Genomic DNA, 20,332 nt, shown 5'->3' with positions numbered 1-20,332 from the left:
ATACCTCAACTGTGTGGCTACTTGTGCACCCAAGGCAAAGCCCCATGTTCCCACTCTGAAGATCTTCTGAGCCTGTAGGGCAGGCAGCAGAGGAGCATCTCTCAATCTGGTGCTCTCACAGGTTATGTACCTTAGTAACACAATAAGGAAGTCTGGGTTTTGTGGTTTTAGGGTTTGGGTACTTTTTGTTTTTAAACTGAAATATATTGCAACAGAACAATCCAAACAGCCCACAAGGACAGTGGTGTTACCACACAGACGTGGGAACTGTCCTACACAGGGGATTTCTTTGCTGAGGCTTTCAAAAAATAGAAACAAATTAAAAAAAATAAATTCTGAAGCAAAGCTGGTGCTATTAATGGTGCTACCAAAGTCTGTTACCATCCTTTCCCATTGAGTGTTATATTGGGTCTTTGCCCTCAGATAGGAAAAGGATACCTTAATCGCATTCCTACTCCCAGGAGGTGATTGGTGTCAGCCAAATGGCTTCACTAAGGGCAAATCATGACTGACAAATTTGCTGGTTTTCTATAACAGGGTTACAGCACTGGTAGACAAGGGAAGAGCAATTGACATCATCTTCCTGGAGTCGTGAAAGGCATTTAACACTGTCCCACATGGCATCCGTGCTTCTATACTGGAAAGACAATGGACCACTTGGTGGATAAGGAATTAGCTGGATGTTCCCACTCAAAGTGTTGTGGTCAGCTGCTGGAGCACCTCTTCTGTGAAGACAAACTGAGAGAGTTGGTCTTGTTCAGCCTTCAGAAGTTTCAGGGGAGACCTTATAAAAGTCTTCGAATACTTAAAGGGGGCTTACAAGAAATCTGGATAGAGACTTTTTACAAGAGCACGTAGTGACAGGGCAAGGAGGAATGGCTTTAAACTGAGAGAAGGGAGATTTGATATTAGGAAGAAATTTTTTAGTGTGAGGGTGGTGAAGCACTGGCACAGGTTGCTCAGAGAAGTTGTGGCTGCCCCATCCCTGGCAGTGCTCAAGGCCAGGTTGGATGGGGCTTTGGGCAACCCTGTCTAGTGGAAGGTGTCCTTGCCTATGGCATGGGGCTGGAACTAGATGATCTTTAAGGTTTCTTCAAACCCAAACCATTCTATGAATCTATGACCATTTTCTCATACAAGTATTGTTCAGGAGACAAGTGTTCTGGAGACAATTTTCTCATAAATCTATTTGTTGCCTTCAAATTATGTTGCTACATCCTTCAGCACAACATGCTCTAAATGTTGCTCACAGCCATTTACAAAACCAAAAATTTCCTCCTACTTTTCATCACTTCATATCTGTGGTAGATGAAAAAAATAGCTTAAAATGTGATTGCTGACAGGTATCAGATAATTGAAAGAATGTAAACCCCATGGGTTGAGATAAGACCAATTTAATAACTAAAGTACAATATATTACTACTACTACTATTACTAATAATAAGAATGTTAAGGGAAATAACAAGAGGAGAGTATATAAAACTAAGAGAGGAAAGGAAAAAAAAAACAATGAACACAAGTGATGCACAATACAATTGCTCATCACCTGCCAACCAATAGCCAGACTAACAGTGATCTGCCCTTCTGGGTGACTACCCCCAGTTTATATACTGGGCATGATGTGCTGTGGTATGGAATATCCCTTTGGCTAGTTTGGGTCAAGTGTCTTGTCTCTGCTCCATCCTGGCTTCTTGAGCCCCTCCTTTTTGGCAGAGCATGAGAGACTGAAAAGTCCTTGGTCAGGGTAAGCATTACTTAGCAACAACTAAAACATCAGTGCATTATCATCATTGTTCTCAGACTAAAGCCAAAACACAGCACTGCACCAGCTACTAGGGAGAAAATTGACTCTATACTAACGAAAAACCTGGACAGTATCCATACCTTATTCAATATCATTCACATCATGACAGGTATGACACTTCCCACCATCACTTTTCCTGTCTTTTGATAGATATATATACACACAGATATCATTTCCCTAGTCTACGGACCATCTCTACAAATGTTTGCTGAGTTCATTCAGACCATGACTTGGGGCTCCATCTGTTGTAACAGTCTCTCTGGACAGACAAGATGAATGATGTGTGGTGTTGGGTTGTTGCATGCTGAAGCTCACTCCCATTCCCTTACAGCTGCCCTTCCCCAGTTTTGTCAAAGTTCATTCTTTGTTAATGTGGTGATCAAAAGGGTGTCAGGTTCAGATTCGCAAATCTGGAACGATGGAGATGGGTGCCACGAGGTGCTCAGCGCAGTGATGGGTGTATAGCGGCCATGGAAGTGATAATATCAAATGTTATACGTCATCATACAGTTCAATTGGCTGGCCATTTTCACCCAGAATCAAATCTCCTTGAGATACAAACTGTACTTCCCACATCCTCCCTCCAGGTGTATCCAGGTCCCTGAGCAAAAGCAATCCTATGAGTGATTTTGTCTTTGCTGAAGAAGAAATCACACAGAGTGTTTTCCCCAGCAAATTCTTTATGTGCACCACAGGAACTTTATCTCTCTCTACAGTATGTAAAAGTTGTGACTGTGGTGGGCCAGCCCTGTTGGCAGATCCTCTGGTGGTGTTGACCAACCAAGTGGCCTTTGGTAAATGTGTATCCCAATGTTTGAAAGTTCCCCCACCCATTGCTCTCAGTCTAGTTTTTAACAGCCCATTGTACCTTTCGATTTTCCCAGAGGCTGGTGCGTGGTAGGGGATGTGATATACCCACTCAATGCCATGCTCTTTGGCCCAAATATCTGTAAGGTTATTCCGGAAGTGAGTCCCATTGTCTGACTCAATTCTCTCTGGGGTGTCGTGTCGCCACAAAATCTGTTTCTCAAGGCCCAGGATGGTGTTCCGGGCAGTGGCATGGGGCACAGCGTATGTCTCCAGCCACCCGGTGGTTGCTTCCACCATGGTAAGCACATGGCGCTTGCCTTGGTGGGTTGATGGGAGTGTGATATAATCAATCTGCCAGGCCTCCCCCTATTTGTACTTCAGCCATCGTCCTCCATACCAAAGAGGCTTTAACCGCTTGGCTTGTTTAATTGCAGCACATGTTTCACACTCATGAATAACCTGGGCAATAGTGTCCATTGTTAAGTCCACCCCTCGATCACGGGCCCATCTGTATGTTGCATCTCTGCTCTGTTGGCCTGAAATGTCATGGGCCTATCAGGCTAAAAATAATTCACCTTTATGTTGCCAATCTAAGTTCATCTAAGCCACTTCAATCTTAGCAACTTGATCCACCTGTTGGTTGTTCTGGTGTTCCTCAGTGGCCCAACTCTTGGGTACACGAGCATCTATGTGGTGTTTCAGTGGTATCCAAAGGATATTAAAAAGCTTTAAAATTTTCAAATGCTACTGTAAATAGCCTGGTGGCAAAGGGGAAGATATGGGAGGAGGTCTCCTCCACATGTTGGCCCTCCAAGGAGAAAAGGCAAAAGGTATAATTATTAATAGTTTCAATTAGGTGGCTCCAAAAATATAGAGGTGATGGCAATGCTTAATACACATACCAGATTGGTTTCACAACCAGCAATTCTATCGTATCACAAGCCATTACTATAAAGCACACCAAAGTGAGAGCCTTAGTCCAGGTCCCATGGATGATAAATATCACTGGAGGGAAAGCATACTGAAAGTAAGGTATTAGATAATGCAAATCTGAGATCAAGCTTGACCAGTTCTGAGAGCAAATAAAAGATCTGTTTTTATCTCAACTGTTCCAGCCCCATGTTGGGCGCCAAAAAATGGTATCATGGTTTAAACCCAGTCAGTAACTAAATATCACACAGCTGCTCACTCACCCCCCCCACCTTTTCCCTCTCTAAAGGAGAATTGAAATAATGTAAACCCCATGGGTTGAGATAAGAACAGTTTAATCACCAATGTACTACTACTAATAGTGATAATAATGATAAGGGAAATAACAAAGGGAGAGAATATAAAACTAAAAGGGGAAAGGAAAAAAGCCCAATAAACAGAAGTGACACACAATACAATTGCTCACCAGTGGCTGACCAATACCCAGCCCAACCTGAGCAGCTATCTGGGCCTTCTGGGTGGCTCCCCCCAGTTTATATAATGGGCATGATGTGCTGTGGTATGGAATACCCCTTTGGCTAGTTTGGATGAGGTGTCCTGTTTCTGCTTCCTCCTGGCTTCCCTTGCCCCTTCCCACTGGCCGAGCATGAGAGATTGAAAAGTCCTTGATCAGGGTAAGTGCTACTGATCAACAACTAAAACATCAGTGTGTTATCAGCATTGTTGTCAGAGTAAAGCCAAACCACAACACTTCACCAGCTACTAGGGAGAAAATTAACTCTACCCCATCAGAAACATGGACATAAGAAAAAAACAAAAATAGTCCAAACAACCAAAATTATTCATGGAAAATACAGTCAAATAGAGAGAGGCTTTTAAAGATAAGTTCTTGGGGAATTACATCTACAAGAAACGTCATTCTCTCTGTTTGCAAGAGGGAAAAAATATGAGAAACCTATAAATTGCTGCTGTCCTTGTTGAAGCTGGGGTAGATAGAGTTAATTTACTTCAAGTAGCTGGTTCAGTGCTGTGTTTTATCAAGAAGGTATACATGTTTGAAAGAATTCAGGTTGCTTCTTTCTCTTGCATGCCTTTATGTCACTTCTTCAATAATTACTATTGTTTCTTCAGTTTCATGCATTATTGACTGATTCTTATATTCTGTCTATTAAAAGAAGAATAAAAAATTTTGTTAGTGTTTCATGCACAAGATTAGCCATGAGATTACAATTTCTAAGTTTCCTGTCATTCAGGGATTTGTAATTTGTTAAATAGAAGCTACAATGGGACTCCATCAATGGGAGGAAGTAGACATGTCTAGGTCTTCCTTCCAAGATGAGCTCCCTAGAGTGGAACAAAAGACTTTTCAAGTCAAAAGCCAGAAAACTCATATTTTGCAACATAGAAATGTTAACATGATGAAGGAACAGAAAATAAAAAGATGCATACAGGCCCACCAGTGATCCATTGTCCTTGCAGATACATTCTTGCTTCCAGACCTGGCTGTAGCCAACTAAAAGACTGCATATTGCAATGTGGATGAAACTGCAGCATGCTCTCTAGATGGGCAGTTCCATATCTGGATGGGTAGCTCTTGCTATGCCTGTCAGTTGCTGCTGCTTACAAGTCTCTCCATCTCTGCATAAGCTAGAACCTCTCAGCTCTCTGTTACACTTTATTGCTTACCATATCCTAAGAACCTTTCCTCTTTCAGCATCATTGCCAAATACCAACATGGATGTCAATATCTACTACGGCACAACTCTTTTTGTCCAGCAGGAGATTTCTTTGTCCCTTTTCTCCTCACAGCTGGCCAACAGTCTGTATTATTAATGTGTTGAGAAGTTTATGCTCAGCACTATTCTAGTGATAGCATGTGGCTTATAGGGAGAACAGGGTGAAAATGTAATTTCTCCAATGCTTCAGGCAGATGAATGACCACAGTTTCAGAATGGAAAAGGGAGAATAGAAGAATATTGACCTTCTCTTTCAATGTCTCAAGAACAAAAAAAAAAATTATCCTTACTTTTGTGCACCTTCCTGGCATTTAGGTCATACCTTTGAGACTGCAGTGGATCCTTAATTACAACAAATTTCAGTCAAATGGAAAGAAGACATACCTTGAAATCTATTGGGCAGAGCTCATAGAATGGGTCTCTTGGCCGTGGTATTATAGCAGATGCTTTTTTCAAATAAGATCTTCTACAGTGACAAAAAAGGGTTGGTGCAGAAAAAATGTTAGTGTAACCATATAATAGTGTTCCTGAGGTATTATTTTACTCCTCAAGGACAAAAGTAGTGAAAAAGTAACTACAAAATTACATAGGCTGAACACAATGGTGTCATTTCATTGTTCAGAATTTGAATTATAATAATTTATTTTATTACTTACTAGAGAATGATTGGAAATTGCTTTTTTAAGTATCTGAATGTGAAATATTCTCAAAGCAAAAAACATTACAGGGTCTAATGGCAGGAAAGCAGCAATGATATAAGGCCTTGTCCCAGTATCAGAAAGTTTTGTGTTATACAGATCAAGTGGGTAAGAAGGTTAGGAACCAGAAATATAGAACCAATTTGAGGGTCAAGATTCCTGCTATAGTTCTGTGTTGATTTTCCCCCTCCCTCCTCTCATTTAGAAAGAGGCCATAAATTTTTTTGTGGGGGGAAAGTGGTGTTATTTCAGCTACAGAATAAAATCTTTGGACAAGGAATAAAGCTTACACTGAGCAGAGAAAAAGTACAAGGCCTACTGGCAGCACTGATATCAGAGATAACATATATGATGAAGCAGATGTAAGTTGGCTTGTTCCTGAAAGACAAGAAGTCATCAAAGTGTTCATTAGTATCACAGAAGAGGAATGATTTCACATCTATGTGCAATCTGCTTTGCGTTATAGCATCAAGCATCAGGATGAAGTCACTTATTTAGCTTAGCACCTCCTTGCCCCATAACATGTGAAAGAATGGGGCTGACAGTATGTGGAGTGTGGCGATTTGAGATGTTACTAAGCATTTTGTGAGGAACTGAGGCCTACAGAGTCCTTCAAAATCCAGGATGGCAGAGCATTAACGGGGAAAACAGAAGTTTATAAAGCCAGAGGTATAAATGGTAGAAAGAAAAAAGCTGACAACAGATCTCAAAGAGTTTTGCTTCAATCGCTATCTCCTTGCAAGAAGCACCCACTGTCACACCGGAATGCTTGGAGAACTCATTCATACTGAGATAGGCAAATTCTTAACTTTTTATTGTAGTATATTAATGTGCAAATATCAATGTGTTTTCATCTCTAAGTATGAAGTAATAAATGAGGCAGACAAATAATAACTGAGGGAAAACTAAGGCAGGGTAGTGATTTTTATTCTTACCAAACTCTACAGGTGTACTCCACTCTCCCCAGCTGTTGCTCACTAAACAACCATTGTCAGTTGCTCTGATTTTGACGCTGTACCTTTTTTCTGTGCTGAAGCTCCCAAATATGTAGGAGTTTCCTGTGATGCTGCTTGCCTAAATGCAAAACAGCTAGACTGAGAACTTTTTATTAACTAGATGTACAGATGTTAAGAATATGTCAGGTTCATTCAATGATGCAAAAAATTACAAAGGAAAATTTTACGTGTATTCCTGTGGGCAGATTAGAGTGAAATAACAAAACCCAAACACTTAGTAAATTAGCTTGTTTCATCCTAATTCCTTTTGTTTGAACATTTTGTTGGTGGTGATATGAAGATGAAATATGAAGTATGTTTCTCTGACTCCTTAGTCTTCGATAAACAAAAGGGATTTGGGGAAAAAAAAAACAAAACAATAGTTTGTTTTTAGTCTGTAATGGGCTTATTTTACTATAAGGTAGCTCTTTAAAGGTCTGGCATTCCCTTACTGTGGATGTTTTCAAAACTGAGATAGAGTTTGATGGCCAGATTACACAAAAGTGAAAATTGCTACATATGTTGAAATCCTTCTCAGAAGAATATTGAGCCTTCTTGAAAACTTGGTTACATACTTTTGTCTTTGTTCTTTACACTGGCTTAATCTTTCAGGTGGTATTTTCTTGCCTCCTCCATCTCAACCCCTTCCAGACATTATTAATAAAGAACAAAGTTCTCCACATTTTTTGTGTCTTGAGTGTAATGTGGAATTACGGATCATATTTCTGCATATATATAATTGAGTAGGAATTACAAAAGATTGTAAAATGGAAGGTTTTGTGACTTGCATAGAAGTATCATGAAGTTACACATATGCAGGTGTTTTTTGTACTATGCTTTAGAAAAAAAACATTTTAAAACTTTGAATTTAGGAAACTTGTCAAAAAACAGCATACAGAGTACGCTGAAACTGGCAGTGAGAAACCAAAACAATTTGGTTGGAGGATGCTCTGATAGAGATAAAATGTCAACCCAGCATAAACAATAGATTTATACCGTAATAAAGACTTACTGTTCTAGATGTGTTTCTGATGTTTTTCTCAGGATCAGCCTAGTAACAAGAGAAAAATGTATTTATTTTTGACCAGCTGTACAGTGGATTGGAAGTATTCCCTTAATTTGCTGATGCTGTCTGTGAGGGGCAGCAGTCCTCAGCTCGTGTGCAAGAGGGACACTACACATCAAAAAGGAGAGATTAGTCAAATAGGGAAAAAGAACTGGGTATTGGTTGTATGGTGGTATGTGTGGAAATAAAAGCATACAAAATACTATTAAGAATCATTATTATTCTCACCTTACTTTCTATGACAATTTCATATTTGAAACAATCACGTCTTTTCACATGACTTGTGCGAGGTGGTTGCCACTGAATTTCACAACCATGAGAAGCTTCTGTACAGTTCACAGTGACATTTGATGGAGGGGTGAGTTTTTCTACAATAATAGAATCAGAAATACTAATGATTAATAATCACTTTCTTCACTCTGCCTTTTAAAAATATAGGTAGATGTTCAAGCAACTGGATTAAAAATTTTTAATGCAGCTCTACCAGAGTTTTTATATTTCACCCCATATTCTGAAACAGAACTTTCTGATTTAACACTCTAGATGAGGAACCCCGAGTATCAGCAACAACAGTATATAAAATTAAAAAATACAAGCAATTGCTTAGATTTTACTGAATTCAACATATAATCTGTGCAGGGTTTTTTATAGACTGTGTTCATATTAAGCGGAGGGTTTTTTTTTAATTTTTTTTCATATTAGCAAAATTCTTCCATTTAAAAAATGAAAGTTTTTGCTCACAATATTAAGGTAATTGATTCTTTTATATCTTGTGGATGAACAGAACTATGAGATCTAGGTAGTCCCACTCAGGCATCCTTAGCTAGTTATTCTGCAACATGACACCTTTCTGTCAGAGAATAAATATTTGACTGAAATGTTCACAGTTCCCAGACTTATGATTTCAGATTGTCTCTGCATTCATTTATTTTTGTTCATTCTTACACTTTTGACTTTTCAGTTATCAAGGCTGGAGAAAAGAAAAAAAATCCCTAACCCATGTTCTGAAAAAGCAGTATTTAAAAAATGTATTTTTTTTTTCCCCCAGGGATTAATTCTTCATTCCCTTAGCATAAAATTAGAAATAAAATAATGAAAATAAAAAGTCCTTACCAATTTTGTACAGGAAAATCACCTTCTTATATGACTGAATGTTTTGTTTATTTCTAGAACCGTTTACCAGGAAATAAGCTGCCTTATTTTCTATTGTCACGTTTTGGAATCTACATCCTGTGTGCCTTCCATAATTATCTTTGATGTAATTCTGGCATTCTGTGAAGTCTTCTTTCCTTTACATGACATATTGCATTAGTTAAATATTGACAATGTCACTTGTCAGAGAGAAACCAAAATTCCCTAGATTCAAGCAGACTGACTTACCTTGAGGTTTTCCAGTGCAGAAAATACTGGGTATCTCCTGAAACATTCCTGCCCACATGCCAAGTGCAATTCATGAAGGAAACATTAAAAATGACACAGACAAAATTTTCAATTGCTGTCCCATTCATGCCTGTGAACAGTCAGAATATCCCATGTTCACTCTGCAGAAAGACTGTATAAATGCACAAATCATGCAGATATCTGCAAACTCATTTAGTAGTTTTTTAGCTACCTGATTAGTAAACCCAACTGCATATTGTCTGGGTCTTGCAGTTACCTGCTTACTGTGATTTTATTTGTGTTGAACCATGAGGATTATCTGCCATTGTTAGAGATGCTGAAGACGTAACTACGATTTAATCAACTCTAATCAAGTCAGGCACCATGACGCAATGAAAGCTAATAACAAAGACAGTCACTATTGTATCCTTTGTTTATCTAAGGTCTTTCAAGGAGACACTGACGTTTTTCTCTTTCTAGTTTATACTTGAGGACTAGCTAAATTGTTCTCATGGCTTCTTGCTTAACCACTCCTCTTTTAATAACTCCATATTTGTCACTTTATCATTATTTACTTAAAAAAGAGGTAAGGCCATACTCTCATGATCCTTTTCTGTAAGTAGTGATGCAAACAGTTTAGTTTCTCTGTAGTGTACTCTTCCTCCTGAACTGTCTCTTATGTTGTTTGACAATGATAATAAAATACATAGTGCAAGCATTTCAGTATCCTCACAAGCATCAAATAATTCCTGTGCAGATTATTGATCAAAATCTTAAGAAAACTTAAAGTATTTCTGTGTGAAGTTGTTTTCCTTCTGCACTGTGGTTTTTAAACTCTCTATGAAATTAGCTTCTGCTAGACGCTGTGCAACAGCACAGGCCACTCAGTTACCTCTTAGAGAATTCTGAATCCTGACACATGTCCACAGGAGACTGTCATGTTAGGAGTTTGGAAATAGCAATGAGGTCGAAATCCTGTTGTAGTGATTATTCTCATCCAGGTTGATTAGAGAGCTCATTAGGTGAGAATAAAAACTGTCCACTAACCTGCTGATTATAAGTAACACAACCATGTAGCTTACCATGTCTCAGTACTGCTATGATTTTTATAATCAATGAAAAGGAAGGTATGTAATTGAAAAAATCCCAAAACCTTGCACTTTGTTTTAAAATTGTAATAAGAGAAAGGACACTGACACACTTCTAGTCTACTGGTGTCTAAATGCAGTACAGAAGAGATTCACTCTGCACAATGATTTTGCTTTATGGACTTAGACAGCTAAAAATTTGAACATTTCCAGTTTGACTGGGTTTTCAAGACAAAGTGACATAGGCACTCTTCAGTGTTGTAATGCAGGTCTTAAGAAGCAAAATACTGCTATGTGGATAGGCCAGTAATACTGGAAACTTTTAATTTTAGAATATTTTTATATAATTATTTTCAGACCATAGAAAAAACATATAATCAAAATTTTGGCTAAGAGATTCATCAGACAAAACTTGTATTTGGAGGTAGTATCTATCTACCCCTCACATTTCTTTTACAGCATTAATGCTAGTAGGAATAACAAAATACAGTGTTCCTTTGCCTAGCTTCTTTGGAGTAAAATAAAAATAAAGAATAACAAATAAAAACCGAACAAAATCCAGAAAGGAACATAGAAAAGAAAACCAGACAAACACAAAAGCAAACTTACCTCCTCCTTGAAAACCCGTTTCCTTGTGGCTGCTACAGTAATGGTGAGCAAAAAGGATGGAAGGTGTGAATTTGGCTTGGTGGTGTATTTTTGTGCACTTTGGCAATGTGATTTCATGAAGTTCTTCTGAACTGCTTATGTAATAGGGTGTAAAAACCCGCCTACATCTTCCTCATTTTCCTTACCCTGTACTTCTGTAATGTGACTAGGAAAAGCATGGTAACAGCCGTTGTTTTTCACCATGGAGACAAATAGGTGAGAAAAAAAGGACACTCTCATTGTCACTTCATTTACGTATTTTTCACTCATTTCTGTCGCTTATTTTTCATATAAGAGTTTCTACTAGGCAGAACCGCAAATGAAGGTGAATATGTGCATCTACCTTTCAGTTCAGGTCTAGATCAGGTATCATCATTTAAGCCACAACACTGTTCTCTGCTTGCTGGTTAGGGTCACAGGTAGTGAGAGGAGAATAAGCTCAGTGCTCTGGATTTCCCAACAGCTGTTCCCAACTTTGCACTATCCAGCCTCATTTCCTGTAGATGTGTAACAAATCAATATCACCAGACTCCACAACTTTTTCACTTGACATGTGTAATAATTTTTCTGGGCTGGGTGAATTCAGTGAAGAGACCAGGGCAAGTTCCAATACATATGCAAATGCCCTGAGTGTACCAAATCAACACTATGTCACTTGTCTGTGCTGGTGCCCTGGTCCCAGGAAGGTTGCAATGACTTTTGTCCTCTGTCTTCAGAGTCTGAATGTCCACTTTCCAACTGCATTCAAAGTCAGCACACACAGTGTGGTGCTAGCACAGTCAGTTGTGGACTGCCCAGTCACAGATACCCACAACTGCCCTTGTTAGCAGGCTCTGAAATGAGTAAGCCCAAGGCTTTTTTGCTATTTTGACTGCTCTTGACACTGAAGAGTGAGCCTGTGTCCTGAAAGGTGTTTGTCCATCAAACCAACTCTCTGTGAACTGAGAAACGTCGCAACTGCCTTTCAATAATTTGAACAGGCAAATGAAGTTATTAAAGTAGACAACAGCATTTAAATGGGATTACTAGTTTTACTATAGAAATCTGTTATATCTCACTGAAAGAGGAGTATTAAATCTGATCAAATCTGTCCTGCTTCTGTCTGTATCTTGTACAGCTTCATTCCCACCAGCCTTTGTTCTTGTTGCTGTTCTGGGCAAAGGAGGAATTGGGGGTGTTCTTGAGATGTTTCCCCTTCTTCAGGTCTCAATTCCTCAATTTTATTTATATGGTTACAACCGGACACTAGCGTGTTCCTTGCTAAGACACTTAATTTCAGGACCTACAGAAGTAAGGCTTTTTGTTCTCTTTCTCACTTTCTGTTGTAAACATACCTATAAAATTGGAGCGAATTATGTTTTGGGGACAGATTCATATCAGCGATCCTGAAACCTCATTTTCTATAAGGTATGTACAACCTGCCCAGCCGGATGACAACAATACTGTGTAGGTTCACAGCTAAACAACTGATTCTTATAAGCGTCTGTAAGTTGCACAGAATGAAACAGGTCTTCTGAGGAAAGGATGTAAGTATGTAATCACACTGATGTCAAAGCTTTCAGTGTGGCAGGAAATACTAGTTGTTGTGTAATGGACACAGTCTATAACTTTGCTGCTATTATGTTCTAGTTTAATAAATGAAAATTTCTCAGAACATTTAACACTGCTAGACAGATGAATTATCCAGGAAAACAACTGTGATAGTTCAGTGATTTCTTGTATTTTGGGGGTTATGTTCTCTAGTTCATCAGCAGGATTGCTGTTTTCCAAAATGTCAGTTACTTCCACATCTTGTCCTTGAGCCTGTTAAGAGCAAATTGCCTAGGAAAAAAAAAAAAAGGAAGTTAAAGAAATTGAAGGATTTAGAAAAGCCAGAGCAGAAAAGAGTTTGAATCCCATCAGTGGTACGTACAAACTCCTAGATGATCAGACACTTGATATACACTGTCTATGTTCCAAGAAGGCGATAAAATATGGAACCTGATCTGGAACCATAGGTATCACTAGGTAATTTGTTATTATATCAACACATGAGCCTTCAGGTTAAGCCACTCATTAAACAGATGAGTGGGACCACGCAGTATAAAATTAAGGATGTTTTCTTTGTCGTCAATGACAGAGGAAGAACATGTCCTTCTATTTGATTCAGGCCATATTATTTAAATTATCTCCAAGATGTGGTACCTGGTAAACTTGCCCAGGAACAGGCTGCCCAGGGAAGTTGTGGAATCTCCCTCTCTGAAGACATTCAAAACATGTCCTGAACATGTTCTTGTGTAACCTGCTGTAGGTGGCCCTGCCTTGACAGTGCGATTGGACCAGATGATCTCTAGAGATCATCAACGCTAACGATTCTGTGATTCTGTGAAGTTGCACTCACTACATCTTCTCTGAAACAGTATATGAATTGTTTGCAACTAAACCCTCAAAATCATGACCTAACCTTAGGAAACAAGTGAAATTGCCAAAATGAAAGAAAATGTCTTTCCTGATGAGAGTTCTGTGTCAGGTACAAACTGGCACATCTTTCAGACCAACTGCCAGGTTTTATGGAAAACAAGGTTTTCAGCTCTGTTTCTCTGTCACCATTCTATAAGGTACGGAAAGATAATAATCAGATTGTGAAACATGCTTTTATATTACTGTGTTCAGGTAGAACAAAAGCTAATTGATGATCTTATGACTAGTGTGAGTTCTCCATTTGGCTTCCAAGGAAATCTTATAACATCTTGACTAGAGAAAAATCAGTCAACCCAGCTCTGCCTTGTTAGTACTTGTGGCAAGATACCAAGTTGGCACCAGATGAGCTGTAACACTTTGTAAGACAAGTGCGCCCATGACAATCCAGCATGCACATTACTCATGCTCTGCTTAGTGATGAGATAAAGAAAAAAACCCAAGCATCAAGTGGTAGTCTACCGATGCAAGGCAGAGCACCAATTTTATTACCTTTCTCTTTTGTATCAGCATTTCTACATCCTGAGTGTGTGTGGGAAGGACATGCTTTTGCAAGTAAATACCTGGAATAGCTTCCATGAAAACCTCTGCAATGGTCCACAGACTAATGGTCTTTCTCAGTAGAGGCCACTACTACAAGTATGTTTCATGTTACTAGTGTTTCTCCCCCAGGCTGAGGAATGGCTTAAGATAAACTCACCTGTGATTTTCACCTTGAGCTTAGCATGTAGAATTGGTTGTGCCTGTCTGTCTTTCACAGAACTTCTGTGAATGCTGGGCTGTTTGCTTACTTCAGGGAAGAGCTAGTTTTCAAGCTCTATTTAGACTTGCAATTTCCAAATAAAATGCTGGAAATCTCTCTTTGGAAAGCTTTCAAGTAGAGAAAACATTTTAAAATGTACTCATCCACCATCCACTGTTTGTAAGCTGCCCTGGTTGGGATACTTTCTCTGCAATAATGAATGGAAAAAGTAAAGTTCACTATAAAACTCCACTTTAAAAGAACAGGTTGGTTGGCAAAACAGATCAAAAGGTTTAGATAGGTGGATGATGCCTATGCCCTTATCATGGTTAATAGCAGGTGAAGTAATGCAGTATGACTGCAGGCAGTCAGCAGTTTCTTCTTAGTTAAGAGGTATTGCATCATTTTTATTCCATTCCTTCTAAAAAGAACCAGTTTGCATAAAAGACTCTGCAGAGAACTTTCATTAAAGGCTTGTGGGAACAGATGCAAAATGATATGAAAATTCCTGTGAAAACATAGCAATTGAAAAAAAATCAAAACCAAAAGAAAACAAATTCTCCATTTCACTTTCAAAGGTGTGAAGAATCAAACAATCAGCAAACTGATTTCTGTGAGACTTAAAGTAACCCCTCGTCGTGGTTTAAACCCAGTCAGGCAACTTGTTCACTCACTCCCAGTGAGTGGTGCCGGGCTGACAACTATCGAGGCCCCCCAACGGGGGTCTCCCCTTCCCCGCTCCCGGAGGAACGGGGAGGAGGATCGAAAGAGTGCAGCTCCTACGGGTTGAGACAAGAACAGTCCAGCAACCAATGTACAACACAAATCACCACCGCTATCACCAACGACAACAATGATAAGAGAAAATAACAAGGGAAGAGAATACAACACCACCGGCCAAGAAACGAGTCTGACCCAGAAGCCTGTGTCCTTCCAGGTAACTCCCAGTCACCCCCCACCCCGGCCATGATGTGCTGTGGTATGGAATACCCCCTTAGCTAACCTGGGTCAGGCGCCCTGTCTCTGCTTCCTCCCGGCTTCCCCTCCTCCCTGGCAGAGCATGAGCCTCACAAAGTCCTTGTTCAGGGTAAACATCACTTAGCAACAACCGAAAACATCGGTATCACCAGCACTGTTCCCAGGCTGGAAGCCCAATCACAGCACTGCACCAGCTACCACAAAGGAGAAACATGACTGCTACTGCTGAACCCAGGACACCCCTCCCCAAAGAAAACCCCAAGTGTGTGTTTGTCTTCCAGTGAAAGGTTTCCCCAGAAAAACAAATACAATGTTGCTAGTGGTGAAGTTGATATTAGGAGGATTTTATAGTTTAGTTGTTTCTCCTCAGTGACATTTTCATGTTAGAACAGAAGGTGATTGAATGAAAAAATTCATGGGATAAACATGCTAGGAAAAGTTAATGTAACTTCAAATAGAAATCAGGAGATTCTCTTTGAACCTCATAGAATGAAACTGCTGAGAAAGCCAAGGGGGATCAGTAAGAAGATGCAGAATTCACTTAGTCTTTCAAAGTTGATGCCGCTTCTTGCTGAAGTCCCTTCAGCAAGAAAAACACCTTCCTGAAGAAAGTGAGGGCTGAAGTACACACACTCCAGAGCACGTGAAACAATAGTGGCACTGATCTGAGAAAAGCTATGTTGTATGCTTATTTATAGTTCTTAAAAGAGCACTTGCATCAGGCATGCTCATAAACAGCGTAAGTAGGAGAAATCCACAATTACACCAAAAGTTTATTTTGACAAATTGCATTATAGCAGTGTCTGGGAGGTTGAGAGACCTTGTGAATTACCGGCCATTGCATTTATTCAGTACAGTTATTGTCTTCATGAAACAGGAAATGGGAGAGAAGAAAAACTTAGTTCTTCTGATTGCAGCTCTGTAGAGGAATTAAAAGAGTCCTGCTAGACGATAAAGATAGTGTTGAGACATCTGTGTCGACTTCTGTAATTCTTGAAACTGGACCCTGCAGATTCTCAGAACAGAATTATTCTTGGAACCCTTAGCTCAGCACCGGAGAAACTGGGTCATAATGTAACTGTTATAATGAACTGTGATACAAAAAACTGGGATAGTATAAAAGCCTTAATTTATTGTCAAGTGAATTTCCTTTATTGTGAAATGGATTGAAAAAGTTAGAACCTTCAATATTTATACAGAGTCAACAATAAATATGCAATCAATTTCAGTATAGACAATCTAACTAACTATATGGAATGTATGAATTAATGAAAATTCACCCTGTCTTGTAAATAAGAGTCTCAAAATCAGTGTTTGACCTAGACATGGATGTTTTCACCAAACCATCTGTCCTGGGTTCAGCAGTATCAGTCATTTTTTCTCTTTCTTAGTAGCTGGTGCAACGTTGTGTTTTTGACTTTCATCCTGAGAACAACGCTGATAACACTGATGTTTTTAGTTGTTGCTAAGTAATGTTTACTCTGACCAAGGACTTTCTGAGACTCATGCACTGCCAGGGAGCAGGGGAAGCCGGGAGGAAGCAGAGACAGGACACCTGACCCAAACTAACCAAAGAGGTATTCCATACCACAGCACTTCATGCCCAGTATATAAACTGGGGCAGTTTGGGGGCAGTTACTCAGAAGGGCTAGATCACTGCTCGGGTCGGGCTGGGTATCAGTCAGCGGGTGGTGAGTGGTTATATTCTCTTAGAATCATAGAATCATAGAATAATTAGGGTTGGAAAGGACCTTAAGATCATCTAGTTCCAACCCCCCTGCCATGCGCAGGGACACCTCACACTAAACCGTATCACCCAAGGACTCATTGAGCCTGGTCTTGAACACTACCAGGAATGGAGCATTCACAACCTCCCTGGACAACCTATTCCAGTGCCTCACCACCCTAACAGGAAAGAATTTCCTCCATATATCCAATCTAAACTTCCCCTGTTTAAGTTTTAACCCGTTACCCCTTGTCCTATCACTACACTCTCTAATGAAGAGTCCCTCCTCAGCATCCCTATAGGCCCCCTTCAGATACTGGAAGGCTGCTATGAGGTCTCCAAGCAGCCCTCTCCCCTTGTTATTTCCCTTATCATTATTATTATTGGTGGTAGCAGCAGTGATCTGTGTTATACCTCAGTTACTGGACTGTTCTTATCTCAACCCGTGGGAGTTACATTCTTTCGATTCTCCTCCCCATCCCTCCAGAAGTGGGGGGGAGGAAGGGGGGAATGAGCAAGCGACTGCATGGTTCTGGGTTGCCAGCTGGGCTTAAACCACGATGCCATTCAACTTGATGATGGAGTTCACCTTAGCTGCTATGTAGTCTGAAGGACAATTTGGTGCATTTCCAAACTATGCTTCAAATCTGACAAGCAGAGTTTATACCGCTTCAAGAAACAGTGCTAAGAATATATTGGCTGATTTTTTTTCGTATCTGCAAATGCCAGTAGGTCTCCTCAAGCTACAGTCTGCTGATTTGGTCCAAACCCCTCCTTTTCCTTTATTTGTGACATACAGCAAAAGCTGTTTGTTTTTCTAAATGAAAACACTCTGAGATGTAGCAAGGAGGTTTGTTTAAACCTTTTACTCCTTCTGTTTTGCAGTTTAAAAGGAAAGGGGAAACTGTAGGCAACTGCAGTTAATGGTAGGCTGACCTCACATGGTAAGGAAAGTGTAAGCAGAAATTTACTAAGTACCAATTTATCTGTAACAATGCAGAGATGCAGACCCAGCATATCTCAGTATAGGGTTATCCAGTAGGTACACTAGATAGCCCTATCATGGGTATTACAGTACTTGAAAACTGAGAAGCTCAGCTTCTCAGTGTGGCGGTGACTAGTCCCTAATCTTCAGTTTACAAGAAGTATTTTTTTCACTCTATTTGCTATATTTGCAGCAACGTACTGCCTGTGTACAAGAAGGCTGCAATGTGTAGTCTTCAGAGGGCTTAAATTTTCCTCTCGACTGCACTCAGTCATCCCTTACGTAGACACTCTGCCCTTTGGTTTGTGTTTGTTTTGTTCTGCTTTAATTCTTCACTGCCCACTTACAAAACACACTCTAATTTCTGAAAGGAAAGGTGCAAATTTTTTTTTTGTAAGTAGCAGCACTGGCCCACTCCATGCATTAAATTCAGGTTTGTCTATGCTGGGCATTTCTGCTGACACATTCTAAACTTACAGTTTTAAGTCATCCTGATGTGAATCCCTTGATGTAGTCTCCCATGACATTCTTGCCTCTAGACTGGGGAGCTATCAGTTTAAGAGATGGACTGTTAGATGTGGACTGTTAGATGGCTATGGAATTGGCTGGGTGGGTGTACACAAACACTTACAGTAGTCAATGGCTCAATGTCCAAGTGGAAACCAGTAATGAGTTGTGCCTTTAAAGGGTCTGTACTGAGACCAGTGCTGTTTAACATCCTCATCAATGGCATAGTGGGATTGAGTGTGCACTCAGCAAGTTGTTAGATGACACCAAGCTGAGTGGTGCAGTTGGTTGGCTAGAGGAAAGGGGTGCCATCCAGAGCTTGACAGGCTTGAGGAGTTGTCCCTTGCAAACCTCTTGATGCTCAACAAGGCCAAGTGCAAGGTCCTGGGTTGGGTTAATCCCAACTATAAATACAGGCTGGGAGATGAAGGGATTGACAGCAGCCCTGCAGTGAAGGATTTGAGGATATTGGTGGGCGTGACCCGGCAACATGTACTGGTGACCCAGAAAGCCAGCCGTATCTTAGGATGCATCAAAAGGAGTATATTCTCCACTGAAAAGACATTTTTTTCATGTCAGAATTCCTCTGCCTTTTAAGATGCAATGACAATAATCTGATTATTACTAAGAAGATAATATTCATCAGTCTGAAATTGTGTCTATACAGCCGTTGCATAAATACTTTCATTTCTTTCCCATGCACTCACTATTTTACTCCGACTCACAGAGAACTGTGCTCAGGTTCTTCGGTCTTTCCCAGGCTAGGAAAATTGTGTGAGAAATGTGTATTGTGTAGGCTATGTATTGTGTAAGAAAATAATAAGGAAGCAAATAAATGATGTTCTTCCTCTGCATTTCTTAGCAACCAGGGCTTATCACGTTCTAATCTTTACTTTCTAGTAAAGTTTTGCATTAAGGCAATTTTCTTCTAAGAAGTACCTCATTCATGAGCTGTTGTTCAAGCTTGAGAGATACACTATATGAGCTAGATCAGCTGTGTTCTGCTGTAGATTTACTGGAGCTGGTTGGAATAGTATACAGGAAAGCCCCTGGTGTCCTCTCACAGAGGCCACCCCTGCAGTCCTGGCAACACCTATCACCACATCTAGCCACCTACACCTAATTATTTTAAAATAAGTTTTTAGTGCTTTGCTTTCTCTTCCTATAGTAAACAGAATAATGAATTGAAACTGAGCTGGAGCTCAACAGCACTTTTTCTGAGACATCACCTGTGTACAGTCATTGCACCATCAAAATAGAGGTCAGACTGTGCAGGGATGTTTCTTGCTCCTTCACTAATATACTATGCTTGTCAGAAACAATGATCCAGCTAAAACAGGTTACTAGCAATTTTAGGAGAAGATAAAGTGTTGAATAGTCTTCATGTAATGTACTCAAAAGAGGCTTTGGTTTAAGTATGAGGCTATTATCTCAAATCTGAGATCCTGATAGATATCTACTGGTCAGTTGTTACTAGAAAAGTCATTCCAGTGTAGAAGTCATCTCTAATGTTAACAATGTAAAAATTATATCCAAATCTGTTCCAATGCCTCAGCCAAAAGGGCAAGACTCTGAATTATCCAGGGAATAATATATTTGCTCTGCCTTATGGGATGAGATTACACCTGTAATAGGCTACTAAGTCATAACAAGTTCACTAATCCTTATTCTTTTTGAGCAGAACTCAAAGTTACAAGCCCAAACTTAAGGATCTTTGACAGATACCTAAGTAATCAACGCTGAATCTTAACCTCCTGATGTAGAGATAGATTTTTGCACAGT

General features: G+C 39.8%; 2 protein-coding genes across 4 annotated transcripts in view; both read right to left on the bottom strand.

Annotated features, from left to right (window-relative positions):
- Positions 1 to 1,172: 1,172 nt before the first annotated feature.
- Positions 1,173 to 20,332, bottom strand: part of LOC134168695 (uncharacterized) — a 278,672-nt gene continuing 259,512 nt past the window's right edge. Inside the window, exon 2 of the mRNA XM_062628683.1 lies at positions 1,173 to 2,536. Coding sequence (XP_062484667.1) covers positions 2,515 to 2,536 — 22 coding nt within the window. The 3' untranslated portion in view covers positions 1,173 to 2,514. The remainder of the gene's footprint in view (positions 2,537 to 20,332) is intronic.
- LOC134168701 (granulocyte-macrophage colony-stimulating factor receptor subunit alpha-like) lies at positions 1,379 to 11,456 on the bottom strand. Of its 3 annotated transcripts, none has more exons than XM_062628708.1 (10): positions 11,117 to 11,455; positions 10,312 to 10,469; positions 9,420 to 9,549; positions 9,153 to 9,328; positions 8,268 to 8,407; positions 7,986 to 8,024; positions 6,914 to 7,052; positions 6,269 to 6,356; positions 5,665 to 5,746; positions 1,379 to 4,709 (listed from the first exon to the last, which is right to left on the bottom strand). In XM_062628708.1, the coding sequence occupies exons 3-10, from the start codon at positions 9,545 to 9,547 to the stop codon at positions 4,638 to 4,640; spliced, it is 864 nt and encodes a 287-aa protein (XP_062484692.1). In that variant the 5' UTR covers positions 9,548 to 9,549; positions 10,312 to 10,469; positions 11,117 to 11,455; the 3' UTR covers positions 1,379 to 4,637. The 3 variants fall into 3 exon arrangements, with proteins under 3 accessions (XP_062484692.1, XP_062484693.1, XP_062484694.1); XM_062628709.1 differs by having other exon boundaries at positions 10,312 to 10,466; XM_062628710.1 differs by lacking the exon at positions 10,312 to 10,469 and having other exon boundaries at positions 11,117 to 11,456.

Source organism: Pezoporus occidentalis, unplaced genomic scaffold, assembly GCF_034315485.1.
Source record: "Pezoporus occidentalis ecotype Australia unplaced genomic scaffold, CSIRO_AGI_Poc_V1 ctg32, whole genome shotgun sequence".
NCBI classification, from domain to species: domain Eukaryota; kingdom Metazoa; phylum Chordata; class Aves; order Psittaciformes; family Psittacidae; genus Pezoporus; species Pezoporus occidentalis.
Note: the sequence above shows the minus strand (reverse complement) of the source record. Positions and strands in the feature narration are given on the sequence as shown.

Excerpts from the sequence above, each read along its gene's own strand:
- LOC134168701 (XM_062628710.1), bottom strand. The coding sequence starts at position 9,547 with ATGAATGGGACAGCAATTGAAAATTTTGTCTGTGTCATTTTTAATGTT. Across the intron at positions 8,408-9,152 it reads GATTTTCCTGTACAAAATTG|AAAAACTCACCCCTCCATCA; the intron begins GTAAGGACTTTT and ends CTATTATTGTAG. Across the intron at positions 8,025-8,267 it reads AAATTGTCATAGAAAGTAAG|GCTGATCCTGAGAAAAACAT; the intron begins GTGAGAATAATA and ends TCTTGTTACTAG.